Below are 13206 nucleotides of genomic sequence, written 5' to 3' on the forward strand. Positions count from 1 at the left end.
AGATCAGCGTGCGCTCACAGATTCAGTATCGTCCTCAAAAGATCAGCCTACAATAGAAAGCAACAGCAACATCAAAATAAATCCAAAGAAAAAAGCAAGCAATCTATAAACACAAATCAAAACGGCGTAGAACACAAACAAAACAAATAAAATATTGCATATGAGAAAGTTTAACCTAGGGTTTTTCTAAAACGATATGGAAGAATGAACTTATGAGACGTATTTATATAGGTGTTTAAGAATAGGGTTTAGATCGATAATATTTCGTTTAGGTTACGTAAAATATGGGCCGACGATATTTGTATGGGCCTACGTTATTGATATCCTGAAGTTTATTTAAAAAATTTTGGTTAATATTTTCAAAATTAATTATTCTCATTAAGGGGTAAGGGGTAATTAACCATGCTGAAATTCAATGAGAGGCTTCCATAGCTTATTTTGAACCCGCTTTTAATATATATGATGATAAATAAAGCTGATGCAAAAGAAAAGTTAATTTAAAATAATATGATATCCGATGAAAGTGTATATTGTTCTCTAAATAGATTAATTTACTTTTATATATACAAATGCAATTAATATATATATATGTATATATATATCCAATCAATATAGTCATATAGATTTCTATTTTTTGTAAATAAAAAGTCATAGTGAAGTCTCTTATGCTCCGGTGATTGACCAATAGTTATTAATGTTTTTACTTCAAGAGGTAAGGAATTCGATTCCCAAAGACTGCAAGTAGGCAAGTTTTAAGGAGATTACCAGCACGGTGCAAGCATAGCTACTCGTCATGGTCTAGGGTGTCAAAGGTTTATATACCGGTCCATCACAATCAAGGTATATGTAGACAGTTGATCGTGGATCCTTGTAGGCTGTTAGAACTTAGAATTGTCTGATTTTTTAAGAAGATTAAAAAATAGTCATATAGATCGACACGATGCAAGAATGAGATTGTAGAACAAGTTCATTAGCTATGGATTCTGTCACATTTTCTTCCCAATTCCTATTGCAAGAAGATGCTCTTCTCATATTAATCTATTCGGACTGGAGCGTTGGAAAATCCTCGAAAGGATCGACTCATTTTTCCGAAGCCAATACTATAGCATATACTTCTTGTATAATGTAAACCATACACATTTTTCTAGTATTCATCAAATAGCGAAGTTTTTCTCATTGGATTATATTGTCTACATTTCCTTCAGTGTATCATTTTAATTTATAGAAACTAAGTAAAGAAAACTTAATCCCATGCAAATACCTGTTTGGAATCGGATATTGCATCCACATATATATAGGCATAAACAAGAGTAGTAAGAATCTTTATCTCTTCAGATTTTAGTATGTGATTTGTTATGTTTTAAAAGAAGATTAATTTTTAATATTTGTTTTATTTACTACCCAGATTTTATTTACTATCAAATCATAGTAGATAATATATCAAAGCGTACATAAAGAGTATTGTCTAGACCCACAGTAACTTCTTATGATTTGTATAGACAGAATTGATCTCCATATGATTTTATTGGGTATTGCCAAAATTTATTATCGTACTGATTGGTACCGTAACTGGTGGTACGTACACCCCTTGCCACAATAGCAAAGGAGATTTTTTACCAGATCCTAGAAAGAAAAAATAGAAAAAAGTTTTCAAAGAATTTGGTTTAAGATGATGACTTTTTAACTCAGTTGACCGTTATTTTACAGAAAAGCCATGTGGTGGTCACGGTCTCTAGTCTCTATTCACTCCATATGATTTAAGAACATACTGCCTACTCTAAGAAAACCAAAACAATCACCAATTTAATCAAATAACTTGGCTGATTAGGAGCTAGAGGAAACACCCCAAAATCTTTGGATCGAATCTTTTTAGCTGAATTATGACATCAGTCACCAAAAAAAATTAATGTAGTTGGGATCCACTACATTGAATCGTCAAGTTCCCAACTAACATACAACCAATAATGTCAGCCTATTTAACTACACTCAAACCTTGCTTCTTCCTCTATTGTTATTACAAAACTAACCATAATAAGAGTTCTTGGATTAGAAGAAAGAAGACAATTAACATGGAGGAAGAACAAATAAGAGTGGTTAAGATAATAGTTATTGGAGTAATATCATGGGCAGTGACCTTCATCATCACCAAAAGAATCTTCTCAAGCTACTCATTCAACTTCAGCAACCGTCTTCTCTCTACGGCTCACGCTACAATCGCCGTCACTTTAGCAACTCTCTCTGTTCAAGATTGGTCTTGCCCTGTTTGTCCCCGTGCTTCTAAGCCATCTCCCCAACAGGTTTCTTAATCACATCAATGTTCTTAGCTATTTATTATTATTATTATTATAATCATTCGTTTTGCACGTGTAGATGGATACAATGGCGTTTTCATTGTCGTACATGATCTACGATCTGATATGTTGTCAATTTGATCAAGTGATTAGTATTGATAATGCGGTTCATCATTTTGTCAGCATTCTTGGTTTTGTAGCTGGACTTGCTTACCAAAAGGTATAATTATAATGATTCCTTGTTTTTTTGCCTCCTTTTAATGATAATTAACTAATAGATATATGAGATTATGGATTACTAATTTTGTTGTAAAATGAATTTGGAAGTCTGGATCTGAGATCGTGGCTACACTGTGGATAGCAGAGGTATCGAGTCCTTTTTACCATTTGAGAGAGATTCTCAAAGAGATTGGATACAGAGACACCAACATCAATCTAGCAGCCGATGTGAGTGTGTATATATATATGTACAGAGACAAAATCCTTTTAATTTTGTGTTCTAGCAAAATTTTGCTAAACCGGAAATCATTAAAAGAAAACACAAAAACGAAATAAAATACTAAACATTCCTGATTTTAGGTTATAATCTCTTTGAATCGGGATCTAAAATAGTGAAAATGTGTTTAAATGGAGAAATAGTTTATTAATTTTTTTTTTCCTTTTTGGGGTAATTAGTAAAAGAGACCATAAGTTGAAATCCAGACAAAACTCTATACACGTAGAAAACCGGGTATTTAATTACTGAAAATGTTTATAATAATCTTATTTTTTATCAACGTTTTGCTTTTACTGAGAGGCAACTTTCAGTATCAACTATTAAAAATAACGTTGATAGTTGAAGACTTTTTTCATTAAAGTCCTCCTGTTATGAGAATTTCAGTCTTTTTTACATAATATTCTATATAAGATAAGTCAAATTTTATTTTATTTTGTATGAATCTTCTAAGGACCTAAGCACCGATCTGCGTGTATTAAATGATGATAGGTATGTTTTGCCACTATCTTCACATTGGCGAGAATAGTGTGTGGACCTTTCCTCGTTTACGTCAGTCTCACAGCTGATAATCCCATCTTCATCAAGGTACCTCTTTCTTTCCCAACTACCAGTTTATTTAATATAAAGAAAACAACAAATTTTGTCAACAATTTATCTTAATATTTTATATATGACATCTCTTGTTTTGGTCTTATATATTTTAATATACCATTTTCGTGAATAATTTTACTAACATGTGAATCTTTTGGAGCACAACTGTACTGTTTCTCCAAAATAGGGCTTTTATCAAGAAAAATCTATACATATATAAATATCTTAGATTAATCTCTTAGTATGTAACAATTTTATTTAGAATATGATATTTTAATGATAAGTTGTTTAACTTTGACACAGGCAATGGGATCGGGATTACAACTTGTGAGCATATTTTGGTTCTACAAAATATTCGGGATGATGAGATATAAACTTTTTAAGAAGGGAAAGTCAAACAGAAAGTCTACTTAGAGATTTACAAAATTTGATTCAATGTGATTACATTCTATCTTATTTTATATTTACTATCATTTGATCTATTTGATTTAAATGCAGTACATCAAACAAACACAAATTCTCAAACTTTTTTTATTGATCATCTAGTAGAATTTTCTTGATATTATAAACTTGGAGTTACACGAAGCTGGCTATTTTCCATAAATGCTTCAAAAAAAGAAAAAACAAAAAACAAAAACGGAAAAATATATATTTTTCAGAGTAATAAGCACAGCTAAAGCTGATAAAACCCTCACTTTAAGCGCAAAAAAAATTATATAAAAGTATATATCTTAATATTTTATATATTTTGTTTCTATATTTTTATCACATCATCATCTGATGCTATTGATAGATACCTAGTGAAGGATACGGCCTCAAGTTGCTTTCTTATTTGCTTGTTTCTTGTTTAGTCTTATATTTTGTTTGATTCTTGCTTAATCTGTTTTCTTGTTTATGAGTCATTTGTGCGTTGCTTTGATTAATTGATGCGATTAGATACTTAGACTTAAGAATTATCTATAAAAATAATTTGCCGTAATTTTTCGTATACGTAGACCCAACTAGGCAAGAACTCACTTGTCTAATATGAGTATGGATGGATCCCTCTTAAGTTCTAAAGAACTTTTAGATTTGACTCAAACCCGAGATAACCAAGAACTTGGGGAGCCAGAAGACGATTCCAAATGACCTTTGAGATTTGAAGACAGAATTGTTGTCATTTCTCAACCAAGAATATTTGTGTACTAAAATCTCAAAACTAAACATAGAGAAACTGAAACATAGTCACATTAGCAATGTGCCTCAAAGTAAAACAACAAGAGGTTTTCACTGTCCCCTTAGGCACTCACTTCCTCTCAGAGGGTGCTCTATTCTTACTCTTCCCAAAATCTGCATTATAGTGAGAGTTTGACTCAAGTTTCTTGGCCTTTCCCAGCTTTCTCACCGCCTGTACAACCGATGATATGATAAGCAAAAACTTTGGGTACATATATGGGAAAACACAGAGTATATATCTATTGATTGTTTCTGGAAAACGGCCTATTTCCCTATGAACTTTAGTTTCTGATTACTCCTATATGAAATTTTGAGTCACGCTAAAAACTACATTAACTATATAATAATTTGAATTTTTATATGAAATATTGAAATGCAGCCGATTTCAACCGTAAATGGTGTTAATTTTCTTTCAAACAGTTAATGATGTGACACATCGGTGATATGGTCGATTTTTTTTAATTCACCCACCAAAACGACGTTATTTTGGTAATTTAAAAAAACCAAAAAAAATTGTGCTCCGCTCTGATTGCAAACATTCTAGCTTCAGTACATCTGTTTCGCAGATCAGCAAACCCTGTGGATGTTGATTTAGAGGAACATCAGTGGGATAACAAAGGCAAAGCTATAACGCAGTAAGCATGTAAGAAATAGAATCAAACATTTGTAAGTTCCAGGAAGAGGAGGCTCAACATGGAACCAGTGCGTACCACAAGAGAGTTCGAGACGTGGGAAGTGCTGAAGTATCAACACGAAGATGCGTGAGCAACAAGTGTGACTACGAAGAGCAAGCTGACGTGGCAACAAGGAATGGAAGTGAAGATCTTTGCAATCAAAAAGAAGAAGATTACAAGATCATAACAAGATGATGGAAAGAAAATATACACATGCTTCTATCAGGATGTGGTATATATTCGTGAAGGCTAAACTGAGAGAGGGGTAGCCGCTTAGAGAGAGAGTAGAGAGATCACAAGAAACTAAGTGAAAAAGTTAGGGTTCTTGGTGAGAGCTTAAACCTTTAGTTACACAATTGTTGTTGAACTAGGTTGGATAAATTAAAAATAAGTAGCAAGGTCGTGTAGTTCTGATTAGACAGACCGGAAAGAGGAGATCACATGATTAACACAGGGTTGACAAAATCAGTAAAGAATAAGTGGAAAGAGAAAAAACTGAATCTCTTGTCCAATTCGTAAAAATGGGAGGAGAGACACCATCGTCCTTCGGCAGATTGGTGATGACTTCGTGATTAGGATGAGGCTTGTAGATCACAATTCCATCACAAACATTGTTCTTTTCTGTGAAACCAAAACGAAAAATGTCCTCCATGCATAAAGAAAAATTTGAGTAGTAGTACCTGAGTGATAAAACTGAGTATGTGATGGATGAAACTTGGAGTAAGTTTTGAAAAGCAGAGGCCAGTCCAAGTCCAATAAACCAATGGTAAAAGGACCGACAAAGTCAAATGTACTGGGTGACGAGCCGCACTGAAAGGCTCATCAGGGTAAAGTTTACGGTCAAAAGGGAAGAAATTCAAATCTGTTGGTTAACGCAGACGATACCAGACTTATTCAAACCGGTGAATTAAGGCGTCTGAACTTAGTAGCCGTAAAGATCATTCATGACGAATCAGACGAAATAAAACGGTAATGTTAAACACAGACTCAAAAAATAAATCAAAGACAATGGAAAAAAAGGACAACTTCTTCTTCCTCCAATTAGCACTACACGTTTAATTTTCTCATTGATTCTTTGTTCTTGGTTGTGTAAAACACTCCTGATGACAATATTCTAGGCTCATTTTACTTTCATTTTCGTATTATTGCTCAAAGGCCATTCATTTCTTCTTTGTTCTTCTTTTTGTGGATTCGATCCCAAATTGTGATACAAGTGACTTTTTTTTTGTGCAACAAATGACTTATAAATTAACCGGGAGAGGTTTGAGAAGAGTACAAGGCGTTTTTAGCTAAAAGATCAGCAACAACATTGAGACGTCTAGGGATAAACTTGAAAGAAATTGTATCAAACCATTTGGAGAGGCAAGCAATGTCCTCTAAGATTCCATGGATTTCTGATACTGAAGAGCCAGAGTTGATGGCCTTGATTAGGATTAGGGAGTCGGATTCCACCGATATTGGTATTTTAATGGGGACGAGATGCATTCAACAGTTTGCGAGAATGAGTGGGCAGCATTCGATGAGGGAGAGGTGACGGTCCAGCCTAAGCTAGCTTTCTTCGCGTCCTTACACCAAGCTGCGTCTGTTTGGCACTTCAGATCAAGAGGATGAAAAAATGCGGGTTTAGACACCAGAGGAGACAGGTCCTTGGGTTTACTCACCTACCCACCGAGATATTCAGAGAAATCAGAGTTAGCTTTGTTTAGTATCTCCACCTCCGAAAACAGCTTGTTATTGAAGATGAGATTGTTGCGAGCCTTCCAAAGGTTCCAGCAGAACCATGGGGCCAGGGAGCCTTTCTGAAGACCTGTAGAAGGAAGGCACGCCGCATCCTTTGCAACTTTCCAAAACTGACTGAAATCCCGAGGATGGTGGAGGCCAATAGCTGAGCCATACGGATTTGGCACAGGTGCTCTACAGTCTCAACTTGTCCACATCTATGACAGAAGGGGTTAGCATAGGAAATGCGAGAGGCTAGAAGATTTCCAGCAGGGAGAGCTCCCCTTGCAACACGCCAGAGGAAGGTCTTAATCTTGGGGGCAGTATGGAGAGACCAGATGTCAGGGATCCAGTTAACCGAGCTGATGACCTGGTGCTGGGAAAGCTCCTCTAAGGCCGTATAATTACCAGACTTGGTCGTGTAGATCCCAGATCTAACCTTCAGCCAAATTCTTTTGTCTGCAGCATCAAACAATAGCATCAAATAAGCTCGGCTTTAAGGAGAAGATAAGGTCTTCAACATGAGGGAGCACTTCCTGGATTGTTTCGACTTTCCAGGCCTTTGTGTCGGTACCAATAAGATCAGAGACCCGAAGGTCCAAGTGTTTCTCCAAACTGGGGCCGCCAGGGGATAAAGGGGCTGAAGAGGAGAGCCAATGGTCATCCCAAACTTTGATGCTCTTTCAATTCCCCAGAGCCCAGCCAAGGTTCTTTCTTAGCAAATTTCTACCAATGAGCATACTTCTACAAGTGACTAAACCCTGCATTTTATCAACTCAAATTTAAAACTCGACTCAAAAGTTATAGCATTTCGCTTTGTGAGATTGAATGCGAGACCTTAATTCCAAAAATCATTTGTCAAGTAGGTATTTTAGGTTCTAAACAGCTTTTTAGATTGGACTCAAAGCAGAGATAGGTAAGAACTCGTGGCGTCAGAAGACGATTCCAAATGAGATTTGAACCATATTTAGATATAGGATGCATAAACATAGAATTTTCCCATTTCTAAAGCAAGAATATTTTTGTACTAAAATCTCAAAACAATACATAGTCATTAGCAATGTGCCTAAAAGTAAAACAACAGAGATACTTTTCACTGCCCCCTTAAGACTCTCTCTCTTCCTCTCAGAGTTTGCCCTATTCTTACTCTTTCCCGAAATCTGCATTATAGTGAGAGCTCGACTCTAGTTTCTTGGCCTCGCCCAGCTTTCTCACCGCCTGTACAACCGACGATTCGATAAGCAAGAAAAGTTGGGTACGAATATGTGAAAACACAAGACTATATCTTTAGATTGTTTGTACCTTCATGAAGTCTTCATGGATCACATAGTCACGCTCCGCTCTGATTGCAAACATTCCAGCTTCAGTGCATATGTTTCGCAGATCAGCACCATTGAAACCCTATGGATGTAGTCATGTAGAGGAACATCAGTGGGATCTATTATCTATAACAAAAGGCAAAACTACAGCGTAGTGACCATGTAAGAAAAAAGAATCAAACCTCTCCAAGTTTCACGATACCCTCATAGTCTATTTCCCCATGCTTGGCAATACCAGATGCGTGGATCTTGAGGATGTCCATTCTTGATTGCTCATTTGGTAGTGGGATCTCAATCTTTCTATCTAACCTACCTGGACGGAGAAGAGCTGGATCAAGAACATCCGGCCTGTTGGTGGCCATTATCATTTTCACCTAACATATGATCTCCCAAGTATCAGAAGATATTCGATTATACGAAGAAGACAAATAAATCTCATGGAAGTTAAGAACACTCGTGATGATTTCATATTGTAACCACTTGTGTGAAACAGAAGTTAGAAATCACACAACACTTTCAACAATAGGTATCCCAATAAGTTTCACACCTCCACCTAATGAAACAACTTCACCAGAATCACCACACGTTTTATGCAAGAGCGATAATCTAGAACTACAGGTCGTATTACCTTTCCGAGTTGGTCAAACCCATCAAGCTGGTTGAGTAACTCCATAAGCGTTCTTTGAATTTCACGATCAGCACTAGTTCCTTCACTAAAACGTCGCCCACCAATAGCATCGATTTCATCCATGAAAATGATACAAGGCTAGCCGCAGGAGAAGAGTTAACAGTAAAGTCACGAACGTCAATATAAAGCCAACAAAGGTATAAGAAAAAGAGGATACAATAGTCAAAGCTTGGTCCTACCTGGTGTTCACGAGCATAGTTAAACATTTCTCGAATCAACCTAGCACTTTCTCCAATGTATTTGTCTATGATTGCACTTGATACAACCTAAACATAAAGGCAGAAGAAAGATAGCTTATTTAACACAAACAAAGCATAATAGAATACAACACAACCACAAACGAAAAAAAAAAAATCAAACCTTTAAGAAGTTGGCGTCGATGTTGCTCGCAATAGCCCTAGCTAGTAGAGTTTTTCCAGTACCAGGAGGTCCATAGAGAAGGACACCCTGCAACGAGCGGCGAGAAATTAGCAATAACGTCATGAGATGGTTTCTGACAACAACAAAAGAAAGGACTTGAGAGACTATAAGTACCTTAGGAGGTTTAATCCCAACTCTGAGGAAAAGCTCAGGATTCATAAGAGGCAGCTCAATAGATTCCCTAAGTTCTCTGATCTGATCACCTAAACCACCCACTGCCGAGTAACTAATATTGCCTGGATCCTCATGCAACATGTTATAAACAACAGGATCGACCTATCATCAAAAAGAGATACCACATTAAAGCCAGTACAAACACTACACTAGTAGATAAGCAATGCCAAGAAAAATCAAGCGTACTTCACGAGGAAGGGCTCGCATAATCGTTAGTGTAGTCATATCCAGGACGACTCGAGTTCCTGAGGTCAGCTTTTCCTTGTCCACCTTGCTACGGCAACCCACAACATAACGAGGTCCGCTGCTTGCTTTAACAATCACTAAACATACAAACGAAAAACGGTAAAAAAGAAGACGAAAGATTCAACCTTGGGATGATAGAACACAAAATGTAGTACAAAGCAACGCTAAAAGCAAAGATAGAGACAGGAAAAAATTACATCTTTCATTATCTAGTGGGCGTAAAACTTCTCCGATAATCTGGCCAACGCTTTGAAGAGACTTCAAGTCATCCTCAGTTTTGTTGAATTCCTTTTTAGCTGCTCTTAGATTTTCCCTAGCTGCATAGGCGCAAGAACCAGAAAATTTATAATCTCAAACACAAACTCAACTTAGCAGTCACGGGAAAATCAAGAAAACTTGAGATCGACTTCAAAATTACTAGTCCAGAGCGAGAAACGATGGTACCAATCAAATTCGAAACTCCAAAACCCTTAGAATCGCGTCAAGCAGAATAAATTCCAAAGATTCTAATGAACCCTAGATTCAGTTTCAGCTTTCGAAGTAATCCCAGAATCAGATAGTATGAGCGACGCGGAGGGAATGAGGATGGTTTTTGAAAATCAAACCTGTACGGACACGGGATTCGAGCTCCTTGTGATGTAGGAGCTTTTTCCGGTACTCGGTCACCGCAGCGGTACGGCGTCTAGCAGCTTCGTCTACGTCGCTCATCGTCCTTCTACACTATTCAGTCCCGCAGATCTCAAGAATTGACCAAAGGAGGCAGCAATTTTATCGAACCTTTATCTATTTTTCTTTTGTAAAGTTTATTATATTATACTCGTGGTATTTCTTTTCTTGAGCAATGGGTTTTCTTCAGCATTCTCAGGATTTTTTTTTTTTACTTTTATTTAGGGGAAATTGAAAGGAAAATTGTATTGATTAATTAACAATAATTCAAGAATTAAGAGAATAAATGAAAACAATTGTTAGTATGTTCTCTGTATAATGTATAATATAAAAAATAATATTTTTGTAACACCGTAATAAAATATTTATTTAAAAACTATAAAACTAAATTGTAAATATTGGATTTAATTCATCTACGAAAATCACTTCTGCAAAAACCAGTCAAAAAAATGGAAAGGAAAAAACATTTAAACCTGAAGAAAAAATTGTTTTCTTTCAAGTTTTTTTCTAAAAGAAAAGCAAGTAATAGAGTTTGATTTCTTAAATGCGAAAGATATCAAATTAATTGGAAAAAGTGAAGAGCCGGCGAAGTTATTCTGTTTTAGGTTTAGATTTAATCGCAAATTAATTGAGAAATGGATAAATGCTGAGGAAGATAGAGTTTGGGTTTGGATCTCCTCGACGATGTAGTTGGTTCTGGGTTTAGGTTTTGATTTGGATCTCCTCAATAATGTCGCGATTCTGGGTTTGGGTTTTGATTTGGTTCTCCTCAATGATATCGCAGAAAGGCATAAGAAGATAAAATTACGATTTTGGGTTATGGGTTACAAAACTGAAATCATGGATAATTTTGGGTTTCAGATTAAGTGGAAGTCGGTGTTCTATTTTTCAGGTTTTTACTAAATAGATTAATTATATGTGAATGGTTAGTATACACTGAGTAACTATATGTGCTTATTGGGTTATCGCAGAAAGGCAGAAAATCGTTTTCTAAGTCGGTCTTTTATTGCTAAGATTTTATATAGATTGACTAGGGCGCGCGACTGAAATGCCACTAATGGTGAAAAAAAGATTTACCTTGCCACTGGTTTGTCTGGGTGCCACTTTGAGCTTGTAGATTATCGATATAGCCTTAATGAATTAATCGAGTAATCTAACATTTTGCATTTTCGGAAATTTCCATAGTTTATTATCTAAAAATAATTAATAAAACGAAAACAATTTCTCTCCCTCGAACTCACCCATCGTCTCTCCCCAAGCTTCCTCCTCTTCTTTCTCTGTTGTTGCTTCCTAGATCTTCTTCCTCTTCTTCCTCTGCTAGTCTTCGGAGCCCTTTGAACTCGCCTCTCCTCCTCTGCTTCCGCCTACCGCCGTTTGGACTCCTCTCTCTGTCAACATTGCTGAATCTGAGAGGAGGTGAGTTCTTGATGGTTTGTTGTCAATCTAGGATTGGGCTTTGTTGATTGCATTATTGATTGCATCTAGGATAGTTAAACACATTTTGTGAGTCGATTACATATTTGCATCGCTAATTTATTGATTATAGGTGTTTGAATGGTTTGAATCGGAACTGTGAAGCTCAGATTAGAAAGGATGTTCATCAGGAAATATAGGACAAGTGGGTACAACTGAGTGATATAGGACTACTGGACAAAAGGGTACAACAAAGGGATATAGGACAACAGGAACAAATGAGTACAACTAGGATATGTGTAAGACAACTGATACAAGTAGGTTTTACTATGTTGTTGTGTAAATGCTAATTGACTATTTATTATTATATTTCCAGGTGAAAATGAGTCTTAGACACACAAATATACACTTTGATTATGGTGGAAAGTATTTACAGAGCGGAAAGGAGTTTAAATGAGTTTCAGAAAGTTCCATCTATGCTATATCGTTTAAGGGCTCATCTTTGGAGGAGATATCTTTTTCAGATGTAGTTGATAAGATATGCAAGAAGATGGGTCTTGATGAAAGAACGAGTAATTTGAAGTTGAGTTATGTTTTGTTGGTAGCTAATCCAATTGTGGAGTCATCTGTAGTCGATGATGACGACATGTATTCTTTTTTAATGACAGTTGATAAAGAGCGACTTAGATCTGTATTGCATGTTGAGGTAATGAATCAGAAGGGACATGAACGTGAGCAACTATCAAGAGTGGATCTAGGAAGTTTTGTTTGTTTTAATGATGTGGAGTTGGGTTCTAATGGCAAAAATGATGTAGTTAATGAAGCAGGAGAACAACATTGTGAGCCGAAGGAGAATGAGGAGCCAATGGACAATGAGGACCAAAAGGATAATGAGAAGCCAAAGGAGAATGACGAGCTGATGAAGAAGGACGAGTCGATGAAGAATGACGAGTTTGCAGATATGGATGACGGTGGAGGTAACAGCTTTGATTATATGCATGAAGATGTTGAGCTTCCAAATCCTGTAGAGGATAGTCAGATTATTAAAGAATGGGATGATGGTCTAGGTCTTGAATTAAAACAAGAATTTTGTTCCAAGGAAGCAGTTCAAAATTTGGTTGACAGAGCTGTACATAAGAACTGTTTGTGGTGAAACTTTACAAGTCGGATAGAGAGCGCTTATTCTAAGATGCAGTCAAGAAAGATGTTAATGGTATCTTCGAGTTGCAAAGGTAAAGAGCTCATATTATTTCAGTGTTAGAGTATACAACAATATGCATTCATGCTCTCGGGC

The 13206-nt window shown here is 36.3% G+C and overlaps 2 protein-coding genes across 2 annotated transcripts; one reads left to right on the top strand and one right to left on the bottom strand.

Moving 5' to 3' along the window:
* The first annotated feature begins 2009 nt into the window (after nucleotides 1-2009).
* LOC18010848 (transmembrane protein 136) lies at nucleotides 2010-3889 on the top strand. The gene is made up of 5 exons (XM_006393618.2): nucleotides 2010-2297; nucleotides 2371-2511; nucleotides 2619-2738; nucleotides 3277-3372; nucleotides 3682-3889. The coding sequence occupies exons 1-5, from the start codon at nucleotides 2070-2072 to the stop codon at nucleotides 3790-3792; spliced, it is 696 nt and encodes a 231-aa protein (XP_006393680.1). The 5' UTR covers nucleotides 2010-2069; the 3' UTR covers nucleotides 3793-3889.
* Nucleotides 3890-7965: 4076 nt separating this feature from the next.
* On the bottom strand, nucleotides 7966-10598 carry LOC18010710 (26S proteasome regulatory subunit S10B homolog B). The gene is made up of 10 exons (XM_006393620.2): nucleotides 10439-10598; nucleotides 10031-10150; nucleotides 9774-9910; nucleotides 9528-9689; nucleotides 9354-9440; nucleotides 9173-9259; nucleotides 8934-9071; nucleotides 8488-8679; nucleotides 8289-8387; nucleotides 7966-8204 (listed from the first exon to the last, which is right to left on the bottom strand). The coding sequence occupies exons 1-10, from the start codon at nucleotides 10539-10541 to the stop codon at nucleotides 8130-8132; spliced, it is 1200 nt and encodes a 399-aa protein (XP_006393682.1). The 5' UTR covers nucleotides 10542-10598; the 3' UTR covers nucleotides 7966-8129.
* Nucleotides 10599-13206: the final 2608 nt, after the last annotated feature.

Source organism: Eutrema salsugineum, unplaced genomic scaffold, assembly GCF_000478725.1.
Source record: "Eutrema salsugineum unplaced genomic scaffold, Eutsalg1_0 scaffold_7, whole genome shotgun sequence".
Lineage (NCBI taxonomy): Eukaryota > Viridiplantae > Streptophyta > Magnoliopsida > Brassicales > Brassicaceae > Eutrema > Eutrema salsugineum.

Excerpts from the sequence above, each read along its gene's own strand:
- LOC18010710 (XM_006393620.2), bottom strand. The coding sequence starts at position 10,541 with ATGAGCGACGTAGACGAAGCTGCTAGACGCCGTACCGCTGCGGTGACC. Across the intron at positions 9,690-9,773 it reads TGCGAGCCCTTCCTCGTGAA|GTCGATCCTGTTGTTTATAA; the intron begins GTACGCTTGATT and ends TTTTGATGATAG. Across the intron at positions 8,205-8,288 it reads TCCATGAAGACTTCATGAAG|GCGGTGAGAAAGCTGGGCGA; the intron begins GTACAAACAATC and ends TCGGTTGTACAG.
- LOC18010848 (XM_006393618.2), top strand. The coding sequence starts at position 2,070 with ATGGAGGAAGAACAAATAAGAGTGGTTAAGATAATAGTTATTGGAGTA. Across the intron at positions 2,298-2,370 it reads CTAAGCCATCTCCCCAACAG|ATGGATACAATGGCGTTTTC; the intron begins GTTTCTTAATCA and ends TTGCACGTGTAG. Across the intron at positions 2,739-3,276 it reads ACATCAATCTAGCAGCCGAT|GTATGTTTTGCCACTATCTT; the intron begins GTGAGTGTGTAT and ends AAATGATGATAG.